This window comes from Peromyscus maniculatus, chromosome 19 (genome assembly GCF_049852395.1).
Source record: "Peromyscus maniculatus bairdii isolate BWxNUB_F1_BW_parent chromosome 19, HU_Pman_BW_mat_3.1, whole genome shotgun sequence".
Lineage (NCBI taxonomy): Eukaryota > Metazoa > Chordata > Mammalia > Rodentia > Cricetidae > Peromyscus > Peromyscus maniculatus.
In genome coordinates this window covers 36224402-36241550 of record NC_134870.1, presented here as the reverse complement: position 1 = coordinate 36241550, position 17149 = coordinate 36224402, and the positions used below count along the sequence as shown (strand labels likewise).

Sequence of the window (17149 nt, the reverse complement as noted above, 5' to 3'; positions counted from 1 at the left end):
TTCAGCTGCCTTCGAAGAAAAGGGCACTGTACCTTTTCCGGATTGTGAAGGCCACTTCAGGGATGGTGCCATATTGTCCTGGCCTCAGAAGATGCCTTCTGATAAAGCCATAACCACACTTGTTTTGGCAGGAATCGGTAGTCCTTTGTTTCATGTTCTGTCTGTCCATTTTGTCCTGTTGATTTGAGGATACTTTGTTGTCCAGTGGCTAACTTTTGCCACAATGAAAGTTAACTCCATATGCAGTTTCTTCAATGCCCATATTTTCTCTGAAGTAGATTGGTACTGCCAGGAGCCGACATGTCTCAAAAAAGAAAAATTTCTAAGTTATTAAAACATTTTAAATGCCATATTCGGTAGATCTCTGAAGGGTTTGAAGATGACCTGTCTAAAATATATCTGCTCAATTTTTAAAACATATCTAATATGACTACAATTTCTATTGTAATGTCTAACTACTTTCATTTCTTTATATCCTAATAGTTGGTAATAATGTAAAGTATTTAAAACTAGTAATTGTCTTTTTCTTTTCTTTCTTTCTTTCTTTCTTTCTTTCTTTCTTTCTTTCTTTCTTTCTTTCTTTCTTTCTTTCTTTCTTTCTTTCTTTTTTTAAACAAGAACCTTAAATCTAATCTCCTTTGCTTAGCCTTTTTTCTAACCCTTGACAACAACTTGTAACCTACCCCCCTAAATAATGAAAATTATCCCAGACCCAAAACCCGTTAAAAAGACCCCCCCAAAAAAAACCACCCGCCCCACACCACCTCTTTGGGAATGTTTTCCCCTCAAAAGTTATTTTTCTTCCTTTTTTAAAAAAGTTTAAACTCTATAGGCTAGTCATACTTATCCAGTAACCCCCATCACACCTTCTTGTCTTAGGTCCACCTACTTCACACTTTCTCATGACATCCAGTCATGAAAGATGCCTGGTATTTTGATGCCTGCTCTCCATCTTAGGGATGAGTAATTAGAGATGGGAAGTGGGAAATCCTCAAAATCAGATAAAGCCAGAGGTAAATGAAAATTACTTAATCAAGATAAAGTGACACTTAACAGAAATACCAAGATGAGCTGTGGTACCCAGGAAACTGGAAAGCAAGATTGTTAAAATGTCTGTTGTTCTTTGACAGCAGGAATAGGTATGGGCCAACCCACCAATGGCAGAAACAGTGTCTTTCCTATGTTCTGAACACTATCTTAGAAAGTCACAATGCTATGCTCTACAGATATAAACAAAGAATGTTTAAGTTCTTCAATGTCAAAAGAAATTAAAAGAGAAAGACCAGCAGGAGGGGAAGAAAAAGAACAAGAGTACAAGTTCTGTCACCCTTCTGATGATAGAAATTTTTGTCTAGAAAATGCAAATGGAACAGATTTTTGTTTTGTTTTGGTTGAGACAGGGTCTTACTATGTAGCTCCAACTGACCTGGAACCCGATCCATAGACCAGGCTGGCCTTGAATTCACAGAGATCCATCTGCTTCTATTTCGTCAGTGTTGAGATTAATGGCATGAGCCCACGCGCTCAGCCAGATGATTTTTTTACACTACCACTTTTCGGGAAGCAATGAAAAAGTTTAAAATCTGCAGTAAATGCATTTAAGAAACATGATATATATATATATATATTTTCGTTGACTACTCTCTAGCCCTCCTGACGTGTTTGCTTTTGTTCACCCGCCTCCTGCAGGAATGACTTGCTGATGGTCTGCCGACAGCTGAATATGGAGGAGTCGGTGGCTGAGATCATGAACCAACTGGGTACCCATGAAAACGGGAAGATTTCCTTTCAGGACTTCACAAGGTGCCATGCACAGCTTCTTCGAGAAATCAGGAAGGAGGAAGTAGACCTTTCCCTGATGTCAGACAAGTCCAGGAAAAAGAAGCTGAGGGATAGAATCACTTCCTGGCCCACGAGCAGTGACAACAGTCTGGGTAGGTCTAACCAAGTATCCATGTGATCATGCTTCTCTGTCCCTGCTATATCATGCCCAAGTGGCCTCCCCAGTCCTCTACCCCACTCACATGGAACTTTCCTCCTGGCCACAGTTTCTCTACAATGGTCTCAGGCCTCCTGGCTTTTTTCGCCCCCAGTTCAATTCTCACATTGTCCCAACTGTCATGATGCTTTGAAGTGGTTCTGGAGAGCCAAGTGTGGTGCCTAAGGTCTGTAATCCCAGCACTTGTGAGGCAGAGGCAGGAGGATTGTGAAGTGGAGTCCAGTCTGGGTGATATAGTAAGACCTTGCCTGGGAGTGCGGGGTGGGGGTGGGGGGTTGGGGGGGTTGGGGGGTTGGGGGCCAGTGAACAAGCCTGGGAAGGACTAATGGCATTAGTAGTCCCAGGAACTGTCGAGGACTCCTTTGTTCAGTTTAAAAGTTGTTTAAGTTCATTTCTTCTTTTTTTCTATAGATAATTTTCCTTTTCATGAATGTTATAATTTCTTCTGGGAGAAGACAAGCAATGAAAAAGAAAGTTCTTAATGCTTTTAATAATTACTGAACCTGGCCGATAAAAATATAATTTCTTACACATATTTTAGAGTACTCAACTATATGTATTTTTTAAATGTTTGAAATTTTACACAAATAAAAAGAAAAGAGGCCTCTTAAAAAAATGAATGGAGAGCCGGGTGGTGGTGATGCACACCTTTAATCCCAGTACTTGGGAGGCAGAGCAGATGGATCGCTGTGAGTTTGAGGCCAGCCTGATCTATAGACCGAGTATCAGATAGCCACAGCTACATAGAGAAACCCTGTCTCAAAACAAACAAACAAATGTAGATGAAACAAAGGAACAGAGAAAAACACCTAAACACACACACATACACATGCACACACGCATGCACAGTTTGTTTGTTTGTTTGTTTGTTTGTTTGTTTGTTCGTTTGTTTGTTTGTTTGTTTTAGACCAGACCAGGTTGGCCTTGAACTCACAGAGATCTGCCTGAATGCTTCAATTAAAAGTGTGTACCACAATGCCTGGCCCTTCAGGAATTTGCTTTTTAACCAAGAAACCGGTCAGTCTCCTAGATCTTTTCTCAGTTTCCTGTTTTGATCTGTATAATGAGTCACAAGAGAATGCCAACTGTGTTGCTTGCCCATCATTTGTTTCCGTTAATGTGGGAAACTGTATAGTGCCCTACCACAGAGAGGGGTGGGGGAGAGAGATCCAGGTCAACGTTCCTGATGATGCATCCTGGTAGCTTTGTTTTTGTCAACTTGACCCAAGGTCCTTATCTGGGAATAGAAACCTCAATTGAGAAAAGTGCCTCCATCCTATTGCCCATGGGCAAATCTGTGGGGAATTTGCTTCATTACTGATTGACATGGGAGAGTCCAGCTCACTGGGGGCAGCACTGCCCGTGGGCAGCTGGTCCTGGACTGCATGAGGAAACAAAATGAGCAAGCCATGGGGAAGCAAGCCAATAAGCAGTGCTCCTCCGCTTCAGTTCCTGCCTCCGGGTTCCTGTCTTGAGTCCCCCCTGTGCTTTTCTTTCATGATAGACTGTATGTAAGCTGTAAGATGAAATAAGCCCTCTCCTCCCCAAATTGCTTTTGGTCATGGTCTTTATCACAGCAGCAGAAAACAAACCAGGGCACAGTGAGATCGTTAGAGTGTTATTATTGAGTCACTAACGCAATAAAAATGTCATATTACTACTAGGCCTTACTACCATAATGGATTACACTGTAGTGCCAAAGGCGATTGCAGTTATGTATGGGCTCTCAGCAAAATTTGTGGGAATAGTTTATTTTGAATTTTTTTCTTGACATCAAAGTAATATATATTCATTATAGAAAATGAGATGGGGAAAGTAGACAGAAGAAAATAAAATCTATCTCAATCTCACCATATAGGAATACTCAACACTGATACATTTGGTATGCTGGCTTCTGAAGTCTTACTTGGTTTCTGCATCTCTGATCTTTGTCTCTGTCTCTCTGTCTGTCTATCTGTCTCTCTCTGTCTGTCTGTCTCTCATTGTCCCTTGTACTGTCTTCTTTACTATGTCTCTCTGTGTGTGATTCATTCATTTATTTATTCCACTTATTTTTCTTCCTTCCTTCATTCCTTCCTGCCTCCCATTTATTTGATACTGAGGATGGAACCCCGAGCTTTGGCTGGGTATCTTAAAGTTTTTTTCTTTCATTTCATCATACTTTTATATAATTTTTGAATTATACAATCTGCAATGACATAAAAGACACCAAATAAATATTAAATGAAAGAATGTAAAGATTTTCATTCTGCCTAGCTTGTTTTTCCCTTTTTTTTTCTTCCAGGCACATAGATTTCTTGTATAAATACATAAACACACACTTTGCATGTGTGTGGGGGTGGTGGTTAAGTAAGCCATGCAACATTCCAATAATCGAATGCTATAGAGTCATTAAAACAACAGATACATTTATTTTCAGTCTGAATATGGATTGTTAAAAAGCCTTTTGTTCTGTTCTGTTCTGTTTGCTGACACAGGGTCTGACTGTGTAGCCATGGCTGGCCTGGAACTCACTATGTAGACCAGGCTAGCCTTAAACATCAGTGCTCCTCCTGAGAGTGCTGGGGTTATGGGTGTGTGCCACCACAGGAGACTAACATTTACTCCAATCTCTATGTGGTAGAGGCTTATGCAAATTCTGAAAGGGAAATTTAAATGAATTGATGGTAACATCACATTGATTTTATCATCTCACTAGACTGACTCAACTAGAGGAAAGGCTGGACAATAGTTTTCATTCAGCCTTTTGATATAAATTTATATCCTTGAAAGAGAAGAGGTAACGGAGAAGAGATGAATTGTAACACATGTCATGAGCTGAGAAAGAACCCACAATTGTGAAACCCCCTACCAGTTGATTCTGGTCATTGATGCTTTAGAGTCCAAGTGTGAATCCTTTTGTCACTTGTACTGTGAACATAACACTCTTCAAATCATCACTTAAACTCTCTGTACCTCTACTTTCTCAAGTGTAAACTGGGGGCAATTATTATTTGCAGGGTCAGGAGTCAATCAATACACATATGCAACCATATGAAGCAATGCCTGGCTCCTGCTGAGAACTGAATACAAGCATATTGGGCCATTGTGTATTACTTTCGGGGAAATACAGAGACAAGGTAGCTTTCTAAAGAAAAGAAAGTTGTGAAATGAATAGAAAATTTCTTAATAATTAAAAAGAAGAAGAAGAACAGCAGAAAAGAACAGAAAGTTTGTTTATTTCACAGTTCTGACAGTTCTAGTGCCTGCATCATGTTCTTCCCTAGATGCTTTCATTTGGTCTCATGGTTCAAAACATGTATGTGTTAGTGCCAGTGATTTGTGTATATGTAACCATGGGGTTCAGGATAAGGTAGAAGCCATATGTATTCCTGCATCACTCAGAGACACCCTAACCTTAATACAATAAAAACTAATTTGATTCCCTTCTGCACACCCTTCCACTCGGACCTTCTTGCTAGCCTTCCAATTTAGCAAACTCAGGCAGCCTCCCCTGACCTCCTCTGACCATGTTTTCTGCAAATTTATACCATGATTGACTTTTTTTTAAAATTCAGACTTTTGCTAACTGACGGATCAACAGGACTGCCGTTCTCAAGCTAAAGCTGCTGCCTCTCATTCATGTTTTCTGTTTTCATGTCCACTAACTGCATATCTCATGGCCTTATCTGACATAAGAGTATGAATCTACCTGAACATGTAGTTACCAATTTCTTTGAATACAGCTTCTATTAGACTGCTAATTAACTTGCCTGTCTTTTATGTTTCAACACTCCAGCACTGTGACAGTTAATATTGGTTGTCAAGTTAATAGGATCTAGAATCCTTTAGGAGACAAACCTCTTGGTGTGCCTATGGGAGACTTTCTAGAAGACTCAGTCTGGTTAGAACCATTCCATGGCTTGGAGTCCTGGATTGAAACAGAAAGGTAAGGCTGGCTGAGCCCCATGGCATCAGCTCCCTCTGCTTCTTGACTACAAGGGCTATGTGATCAGCTGCCTCAAGTTCTTGCCACACCATCCTGCCATGGTAGAATGCATCTTCAAATTGTGAGCCAAAGATAAACCCTGTCTTCCTTAATTTACTATTTTTTCATGTACTTTGTCACAACAATAAGAAGCACAACTAATAGGGACACTTAGGACAGTTCCTGGCTTGTGGGAGATGCTTGATACAGGATATTAAATGAAGGAATGAGTGTGGACTACACTGTGAGCATGCTCCTTCAGCGGTATACAGAAGAGCAGTGTACAGTTTCAGACACTTGCAGATTCACAGTTTAATTGTAGAGAAAAGGAAGAGGGTGAGAAATTAAATGGCAGGGTTGGAGATGGAACCCAGGACCCTACACATTCTGGGCAAGCACTCTACCCCTGAGCTACGTCAGTCCTCAGCAGCTCAGATTACAAAATGTGAGATGCTGCACTTACACAGTCTGTAACCAGAGCTGGAACATACCATGGATATGAATCTTAAGGAAACGTAGAGATTTTACCTGTGGCTATAGACGGAGAAACACAGAAAGAACGTTGGGCTGTCATGCGAAAAGCCTAAGAAAAACCCTGGTTTCATGATTAACTGTCAGAGAAACTTTATTGTGGGCTCTGAGTCTTCACAGTACATCCACGGCAGGGAGTCGAGTTGGCAGAAAAAGAACTGTCAAAACATTACATGCTCAACTTGGAAGAGGAATTTCAATAGATTCATTTATCCCAAGTGTTCTCCGTGGAATGGTGATTTCAAGGGATGATCATAAATATTATGAGAAGAAAGAATTCCTTTGTCAAGGATTTTGAAAAGTTTGGGTTAAAGCAGATTAATAGTTTTCTTTACTGCAAGATATTTCAGAGTCTTTAATGTGCTAATGCTTCTTGGGACTCTCCAGGAGAGGAATAAAATGCATCACAAGTTTCCTAGCTTAATTGACCATAGATTTTTTTTTTTTTTTTTTTTAGCTCACAGAGCATTCCCTGCTCAAATATACTTTGGGGAAAAATTAAGATACCAGAACAACTAGGAATTAATACATTTTCATATCCACTTAAAGTCATCTTAAAAATAATATTTTAAAACCTTTTTGACTAACAGATACCAGCTGTATAGTTTGATAGTTATAGCAGCAACAATAACAAATGGTTAAATGTAATAATATTTACTGTGTGCACCAGATGACTCTTAGGCAATTGACTTATATTATGTACTTGAAAGATACAAGGTTACCACTGAGTTTCTATGGGATTCAGGGTGGGTGCTTAATTATTCTTTCTGATGTATATATATTGAAATATATATATAAGATATATATTAAAATATATATCTATATATAAACATATGTTATATATATCAGAATATATTAACTGAAGTTTTATATATATATATATATATCAGAATGTATTAACTGAAGTTAGAGCATCAATATGTATATTATAGTATAGTTGGAAGATTTAGTAAGCTACCACCTGTAAAGATCCTATTCAGTGCTCACTCACACTAGGCTTTCAATAAGTGAAGTTCTTATAGGATCATCACTGTACTCCCAAGTTAACAACAGGCTCCTCCTCTTGTAAAGGAGAAAAAGTCTCTAAGTCACAGAGCAAAGGTGTGAAGAACACTGTGACACTGTGTGTTGACAGAGATGATTCTCTGAGTTCCTAGCAACTTTAGTGTTTAGACAAGAGTCTCATGTAGCCCAGGCTGTCCTTGAGCTCACCAAGTAGCTGAGGGTAACCCTTTGATCCTCCTGCTTCTGCCTGTGAGTGTTGGTATAATAAGTATGTGCCACCATGCCCAGTTCCCAGTAATTGTAACATAAGACTTTGGATAACCGAGATGCAAATTAGAATGAGCACTGTTGTCTGGGGCCACTCCAAGAAATTACAGGTGCATGGTCCCCAGGTTCTTGAGGACGGATTTGAGGGCAACTCATGTTAGTTCAAGCCCATTTATTCAACATCAAAGTGACTAGTCGGCTACGTGAAAACAGCTGTGGATTTTCTGTATCCTGCCTGGATTTCCTTCTCCCTAGTGGACAGTTAAAGGCTGTAGGTCCCTCTGGGGAAGAATGGAAGAAAGGCTAACAGTAAAAATCTTAGGTATTTTAGTAAGGTCCCTTGGAGGGACCCCTTCATTCAGGAGCTCGGGGTCTGCAAACTGGCTCAAGTCTGGAAATTGATTCACAGGTTAGATTCTTATTGCTACAATCCAATGTAGACTTAAAAAAAATATTTACGAATTTGTCTACTTACACGGATCAAACAAAAACGTTAGGAAGCTTCTTTTCTATTTCATTCCTGAAAACATCATGAGCGATTAGCCAACCAAAGGCTAACCAAAGCCTTTAGCCATCCCAAAAGCCACTTTGCCTGTGCCTGCAGTGGTAACCCTTGCCATGCCTTTCACTAGTCAAGTGCTGCCACCTGGCCCTGGCTATTTTGGAGTCCAATTGAACCCACTGTATTTAACACATCCAATTAAGCAGCAGCAGCTCTAGCCCTAAGGTCCACCACAAGAAAAAGGGTAACGACAAAGCACTTTAAATGGGCCGGGGTTCCTCTTACCATTTTCTGTCTTAAAGTATTAGCGAAGGGCATGTTTTCTGGGCCTTTCCATTATGAAGGATTCAGTTTTGCACAGCACACCCACGTTAGCTTTGCACTTTTCCTGGGCCATTAGATTCCTTCATCAATACCAAGCTAAGTAATACCAGGCATCTCCAGCTCCTTTTTAGTAGGCTGTTTTATGACAAATGCTTCAGCCAACCAATCAAACAAACTTCTGATACTTTTTTTAAAAAGTGTGAGATTCCATATTAAACCTAGAATCCTCATTCATTGTGCCAATATCAATAAACCCTGCCTGATCCAGTTTTATGTAACTTCCCCCATTATCTCACACCCTTAAAATGTATCCCCACACATATTACCCATATTACTTCTGTTTGAATGAATTAGCAAATTCATTAAGCTTTTTAGTGGTATGGCACAACTCCTTGGAGACTGCACTTGCTATCTCCTCTCTAGGAGCCTGTTTTGCCTTAAGTCTGGTTATAGTTCTAGAGGCAGCTATTCATAGGCACTGGGAGCATAAACATAGTCATACCTGGGGCATCTCCTTCAGGGAAAGTCACGGCCGGCTTGACAGATAGTGAAGGACTAGTTCCCTCCGCAAAGGTGGAGAGGGCAATATTAGGGAGAGGGTGCATTCTCTGCTAAGGATGGAGAGAGAACTCCTCATGTTAGATAAATCTTCAGAGGATGAAGGTTCTAAGTTCTCAGGTCCAGTAAAGTCCTTTCACACATCTCCACCTTAGGTTTCAGGATCCTACTCCTTACCAACTAGTGCTCCTACTTTAATCATCAATACTCTTTGTGACTTGGATTTGTGTGTGTGTGTGTGTGTGTGTGTGTGTGTGTGTGTGTGTGTGTGTGTGTGTGTGTGACTTGAACTTTTGCTGTGAGTCAACCAGTCTTATCAGCTTGAGTTTGATTTTCCACAGCTTGAGCTCTATGGATGCTGGAGAGAAGATGCTCTTCCAGGGTACACTTAGAAACCTTTAGAATTCATGCTGGGGAGAAGATGCTTGTCCAGGCCACACTTAGAAACCTTCAGACTTCATACTACTCTGGAGCTGGTTAGCATTTTCATTGACTTCATATGTAGTAGGAATCTTAAAAGTTCTTATTAATAAAATAAACCTAAGCCAGGTATTGGGGGTGAACTGGAAGATCAGAGAGACAGAACAAGCCACAGCTACCTCACCTCACTAGATACTCAGCTGGTCTTGTTTCCTCAGACTGGAGGCCTCTGAGTCCTCATCCAGAATGGTTCTCAGCTGAACTGTGCTGCTCAAAACCTAAAAGCTTAACCAGCCAAATGCTTCTAGTTTCTGGTCCTCATGCCTTATAAACCTTTCTGCTTTCTACCACCACTCCCTGGGATTAAAGGCTCACTTTCTGGGATTAAAGGTGTGAGTCATCATGCCTGGCTGTTTCCAATGTGGCCTTGAACTCACAGAGATCCAGAGGGATTTCTGTCTCTGGAATGCTAGGATTAAAGGTGTGAGTGCCACCATTTTCTAGCCTTTGTATCTAGTAGCTATTCTATCTCTAACCCCAGATAAGTTTATTAGGGTGCACAATATTTTGGGGAACACAATACCACCACATTCAAACTTTTCATTTGTCATTTTATCGGAAACTTCTTGAAACAAGCAGTTAGCTTGTCATTTTTCTTATTTCTTTTCACAAACTGTCAAAAGCTTTATATAGAGAGTCACTAAATTCCTTGTTCCCCACCATAAGCCCTTCAAATATTTCTAACCATTGGTTTTTAGTGGCCTCCATGCTACCAGAGGAATCTTCAGTCAACTGTAGGTATCATCAAATCGCCTGTCCCAGACTTAGGGTAGATCTTCCTACCTAGAAGGATCCAATAAAGAAAAGTCCTAATAGGTGTGTCCAGCTGCTTGGGTTTTAGTGGATTCTAGATATAGTCAAGTTGTCATCCCAAATTAGCCATCCCCTGTCTCTCACAAATACCCATCTAATCTTGACGCAGTTTTCCAGATCAATATTATTCTTACATTCATTTTAATTTTTTTCTGTGTTCATAAATTATTTTCTAATTCTTAAAACAGTTTAAGACAAGAAGGCATTTTTCATTCTAATCGGATTGGCCTAGAATATAAAATTCTGGCTACAAATCAATGTCAAAGGTGATTTAAGTCCCCTCTGAGCACTGAGTGAGCAATTAACAATTAGCAGAGAAGTCTGGGCAACTGGACCCCATATGGCTGCATTCCAAGTTTCACATACCATCAGTCTTTCATATTGGTGACTCAGCCTGTTCCCCCAGAATGGGCTTTCTTCTTGGGTCTTCTTTATGGCCTCTAGGAAGCTCAAGCTCACACTCATTCTGGGGTAACATGAAAAAAATTATTTTTCTCTTCTAAACTATTATCATAATAGTACTAGAAATTGGTTCCACTGGCCCTTCTTAGGCCTACCTGTATACTTGAAATTTTTATTCTAGCCAGAAGAATACAGTGAAGTGATCGGCCAGGCTTAGATTACATGATCAACCGGTCAAATTTTGGTGGGGTGATGTTGTATTATCATATGGACTGAGAGTTGCAGAAAAGGTTCAAGATGTCAAGGTCCTGTCACTACTTGAAAGAGGATGCATGCTGAGCAGGCAGAAATAACATATGTCCACCACACGGTCTTGTAATGTAAATCTTGCCTCCTTTCTCCTCTTTGTGTATGTTCTCCCACAAGCCTCAAAGTTTATAACAATGATGAATAGTGCTGATGTATATGCATATGTAATTGGGAACTGGAAGATACCTGTTTTTCATGTCATACAACCAAACAAACTACTGAATTTTCTAGTGAACAAGTGGACATCCTATGGCGTATGTGCTTTTGTTCTATCCTGTGCATGCATTGTCATCTTGAATCATGTGTGTTCAATTGTACACTTCTATTTTTATCTTATCTAGTAGATTATGAGCTCTGGGTAAATAGCCATGAGCCTTACACATGACAAGTGATCACTGAGTAATTGATCAATAAAGGAGAATATCAGTAAATAAGACTGTTTGATACAATACTTAGTCTCAGGCATGGCAACTGTAGTGGTTTGAATAGGAATGACCCCACAGGAATGCTTGGTCATTAGTGAGTGGCCTTACTTGGGCAGGATTAGGAGATATGGCCTTGTTGGAGAAAGTGTGTCACTGGCCCTGGGCTTTGGGATTTCAAATGCTCAAGCCAGATCCAGTGACTTTCTTCCTGCTGTCTGAGGATCAAGATATAGAATTCTTGGCTCCTGCTCCAGTACCATGTCTGCCTGCATGCCAATATGCTTCCTACCATGCTGATAATAGACTAAGCCTCTGAAACTGTAAGCAAGCTCCAATTAAATACTGTCTTTCATAAGAGTTGCCATGATCATGGTGTCTCTTCACAACAATGGAAAACCAGCTAAGACAGCAACCATTGTAATTTACGGTCAACCATAAATACCTTTCTTTGTGGGTTTTGATTTGTTCTTTATTTGCTTGTTGTTTTGAGACAGGATATTGTAGCCCAGACTGGTCTCAAATTCATGATACTCCTGCCTCTGTCTCTTGACTGCTGATATCGTAGTAAGGTGCTATCTACCCTAAGGTGCTGGGCCTTTTTCTTTGAGGTACAGCTAGTCTTTCAAAGTAAAAACATCTATGTTTGGGTCAGGGCAACTCCTATCAACGAAATATCTCTGAGTAACAATTTATAGTTCCATATTAATTTCTTTTCAAATCTGTTCTTACTCCGAGGCTGTACTCTAGGGCTAGACAAAATCAAACACAAGACTGATGTCCCTTCAGCTAGTATCTAAGAAGTACCTTCACAATGATCCTTTCTCCTTAGTTGACAAAAGCAGTCTGCAGGGTTAAGCGGCTGACTGAAAAACACACCCACCACATTTGGCAGCTCTTCCCCAGAGAGAGAGAGAATCCTTTTCCTCAGTCACTGAATCTAGGCTGGCCTTGTCACTCACCTTTGCCAGTAGAATTCTACAGAGGCTAGTGGGGAGGGTTCAGACCGCTGGCAGTGTTCTCTTGTCTTTCTAGAAATGCTACCTTCACCATGAAGGTAAGCCTAAGCTAGACCAACAAGTGACAGAAGACCACACTTCAGAAAGAGGCTGGGATGGCTAAGTTTGATGTCAGCTTGACAGAAGCAAGAGTCAGTAGAGGAGGCAACCTCAATTGAGAAAATGCCTCTCCTGTAGGGCATTTTCCTAATTCGTGAATGATGGGGAAAGGTGCAGTTCATTGTGGGTGGGGCCACCACCAGGGCTGGTGGTCCTGAGTGCTATAAGAAAGTAGGCCGAGCTGGGTGGTGGTGGCACATGCCTTTAATCCCAGCACTCGGGAGGCAGAGGCAAGCAGATCTCTGTGAGTTCAAGGCCAGCCTGGTCTCCAAAGTGAGTTCCAGGAAAGGTGCAAAGTTGCACAGAGAAACCCTGCCTCGAAAAACCAAAAAAAAGAAAGTAAAAAGAAAAAGAAAAAAAAAGAAAGAAGGAAAGTAGGCCCGAACAGGCCACAAGGAGCAAGCCAGTAAACAGTATCCCCCCCTGGCTGCATCAGCTCCTGCCTCTACAGGTGAGTTCTTGCCTTGGCTTCCCTCACTGGAATGTGACTCAGGATATGTAAGTAAACAAACAAACAAAAAACCTTTTGCCTCCAAATTGCTTTTGGTCATGGTGTTTCATCACAGCAATAGTAACCCTAACTAGGATAGAGGCCCAGCTAACCGGAGGAACAAAATCCCCCAAGCAGTGAGTGCAGACATCTCAGTCTCTGTAGCACCAAACCATTAACATGCTGTAAATCATTACATTATTGATCTCAGATGGGGCTAGCCAAAGTATCACCCACACAAGCCTGGCCTCAACTGTTGGCCTGGGAATTAAGACAAATGATTAATTGTTCTCTTAGGTCGCTGAGTTTTATAGTGGCCTGTCATGGAGCAGTAGATGAGGTATGCATGAGAATTCTTCTTTAGAAGTCTGTGAAATGAGTAGGAATCAAGATGAAAGGTATGACTACAACAAATAGAGCATTAAAAACCATCCAGTGGAAAATGGGTGATGCCAAGAAAATGCACTAAAGGAGACTAGAAAGAACCCCTGTCAGAGGCAGTGACGACTACGGAAAGGCCTAAAGCCAAAGAAAACATTCTGGAAGCAACTGCAAAGAAATAGAAGGATGTAGAGATGAAGGAACATGCCCCGGTTGCAGCAAAGACTCAGAAGACTTTACTAGAAAGTTTAACCAGTCATTAAATTAAGTTTCCTCTGCCTCATAATAAAGCCCGTGGCCATCTAAGGACTCCTGGCAGTGGTTCAGGATGAAGGAATCTAAAAGCCTCAAGATGAAAATATTCACTTTCTCAAGCACTGAGTTAACTGATGGTTTGGTGGGAAATTGCACACACTAGCATTTTGCTTTCAAAACTGGATTAAAGCAAATGCTGACATATAGGGAGTATTGAGAATTCAAGTGAATTTCCAAGATAAGGCATGAGGCTTCAAAAAAAATCTAACTTGGAGGTGATTGCATTTGTCTCCTAGACTTCTTGACTCTCTGCCTTTGGTGGGCTTTAGTGGAAAAGATTAGGATGCGCTGCAGAGAAGGATCCCTGCAAAGCACAAACCTCAAAGCTGTGTCTCTTCTGCTTTGTCATCGTTGGCCTCTTAGGGATCATGACGTCAGAGCTCCCCATTGCTTTGATACAAGGCAATGAATTGAAAACCCATTTGAGTCAAGGAGGAAGAAGAATCTGAGGCCAATAGTGAGGTAGGAGAAAAGATAATCAGGGCTGGCAAGCAGAGAGGATATATAGAAGAAGAAATCTGGGAGGAGAGAGGAGCAAGGAGCCAGAGAAAGAGGTGGACCTCAGGGGCCAGTATAGGCGGGAGTAACAGAGAGGAGAATTGAGGGAACAGGAAGAGAGAGAAAAACACTGCCAGCCGCTGCCATGACTAGCAGCATGTGAAGATGCCAGTAAGCCACGAGCCATGTGGCAAGGTATAGATTTATGGAAATGGATTAATTTAAGCTATAAGAACAGTTAGCAAGAAGCCTGCCACGGCCATACAGTTTGTAAGCAATATAGGTCTCTGTGTTTACTTGGTTGGGTCTGAGCGGCTGTGGGACTGGCAGGTGACAGAGATTTGTCTTGACTGTGAGCAAGGCAGAAAAACTCTAACTACAAATGGGTTAGGCTGCCTAACCACTGCTAAAATGGCAGGCAAGGCATTCTTAGGATTAACTGACAAATGCAGTACCTTCAGGTCATGTGAGTGTGTGTGTGTGTGTGTGTGTGTGTGTGTGTGTGTGTGTGTGTGCCCCGACTTAACATATGTAGGGAAGCAGTTCTGAAGTGCAAATGTATTCATACAGGAGAGTCCAGAGTACCCAGGGGTGGTTTATATGAGTGGCAAACCTTCTTTTCAAATATGAGCATAATTAAGGAATTAACAACAATATCCTTAATAAAGTTTAATGCTTTAATAAAGATCAGCAGCATCCATTAAAACTGGATATTTTGATTTTCGTAACCAAAATATGGAGCAGTAGACTAGGAAATTTATTTAGATTTAGCTTAAGTCATGCTATGAGGAGAGACTAGGAGATCTTGTGAAACGAAGCAGGAGACTCTGACCCCTCCCCACTCCTGACCCACTAACCTACCTTCACTGATTATTTGAGGTGTTGTGGGTTCTCAGGTACTTGAATCCACATACTAAAATATAAGTGCAAAGCGTCTAGTGAAGGTAAAGCTAGATTACTTTGACCTCATCTAAGTATGAATAATCAGGAGTCAGATGTACGATGCTTATCAGAATTAAAAGTTCATTTTCAGTCTATTCAAAGTCCAGTTATTTCTTTTTAAGTAGCTTTTCCTAGTGTGGGCTTTAGATTCTGTATTTATTATGTCCATTTTCATTAATGGTATACTGGATATCTCTCTATTTTGTGTTCACTGCATAAAAAGGAAAATTATAGGACAATATATAAGAAGAAAAATGTATCTCTTTTTTTAAACTTCTGAGTAGGCACTATGAGATCACCTGCGTCTCAAATATTCCCTGAGATGTTGACTGTTTTTCATTTGTCTTGTAGATTGCTTTCCTGTGTGATTTAATGTTCTCTGTAGCAGTGTAAATTCTTTTAAAGTGATGTCTCAAGTAGTACAAACTGGTACTAGAATTCATCTCCTTCTGCCTTTTATCAGCCTCTCTCCCCCTGCTTTGTGCTGGTGTGCCTTTTGATTTTAGTACTTCAGCTGCTTCCCAGTGGCATTTGTTTTAGCCAGCAGAAGTGAACAAGTCCGTGAGAATCCAGGTGTGTTGTCTCAGCTGTGAATCTGGCATGAAGGGCACTAGTATTAGCTGTGTTGGTGAGATCTTTGGAAGCACGTGGAAGACAATAAAACCGTTCACCTATTTTCTCTCTCCATCACGATTGAACTGAAGCAATTCATTAAGTGTCACTGTTTTTATGGGTTGTTGAAGCCATTCCAATTTCAGTGGCAGCGATACAACTTGGTGTAATTTTAGATGCTTTTTTTTCTTTTCATGGAAGAAAACTGATTACTGGCTGAGATAAAGGCTGGGTCTGCTCACAGAAGCTGTTTGGTTTGGCTAGACTGCTCCATTGTCCATTGTTCATTCTGGAGAATCTGCCAATCACCATGCAATCACTGAGCCTCAGGAAGGGTTTATTTTCCTTCCTTCTTATCTCCTGTAAGAGGGCTGCAGATCCTTTGGAGAACACAGATGAAAGAGCATTAGTAAATGACTGTTTGAGTCAGTTCAATTTACATAGCTGTTTCGGAAGACTTTTGTATGGCTTCCAGTTGGTCCATTTTAGCTTGCTGTATACAAGAAAAACATTTTTTTTCTTTTTTTTGCTGTAGTTGAAGTGTCATTGACTCTGGTACCTTGCATGCGCATTAAGATCTCATCTTAGAGATGCATAACTGTCAGTTCTAAATCATTTTTTTCCTGAAAAAATGAGCATGCCAGGTTTCTTGCTTGGTATTTATAGGGCTACCTCTGATGTGCAGGACTTCAGATTTAGAGTACTTTGCTAAACGTTTGCCCTTGATTACAGGATTACATTCCAGAGGCTCTGTTAAATGTCTCTGATTTTCATCCTCTGTATAGTGTAGTTTGGAAATCTGCAGGACTGGATGTGATATCTTAGGTCATAGTTAGAGGCAGGGACAGACAAGAACAGGAACAGGACTCGGGTTCCTAACATAAGACACGGCTGTGTTCTTTCTCTGCAAATCTTTTGCTGTATGAACAAAACCTGAGAACTGGGGACTTTAAAATTACTCGTGTGTGTGTGTGTGTGTGTGTGTGTGTGTGTGTGTGTGTGTGTGTGTGTTAGGAATTTCTATGCAGAGATTTGTTTGTAGAAATGTTACCGGAGACTCCTAAAGAGTCAATGCAGTCACAAGTTTCACCTGTTTGGCTGCTTTAATAACAAAATAAGAAACATTCAAAACATTTGTAGTTTTTCTAGCACATTCCACTTTTGTTTTACTGTTTTTATCTTGTTTATATTTTAGTCGTAGTCTGGACTGATAT

General features: G+C 40.7%; 1 protein-coding gene across 1 annotated transcript in view; it reads left to right on the top strand.

The window, feature by feature from the left end:
- The first annotated feature begins 1708 nt into the window (after positions 1-1708).
- Positions 1709-17149, top strand: part of Mcc (MCC regulator of Wnt signaling pathway) — a 326031-nt gene continuing 310590 nt past the window's right edge. Inside the window, exon 1 of the mRNA XM_042263722.2 lies at positions 1709-1934. Coding sequence (XP_042119656.2) covers positions 1724-1934 — 211 coding nt within the window. The 5' untranslated portion in view covers positions 1709-1723. The remainder of the gene's footprint in view (positions 1935-17149) is intronic.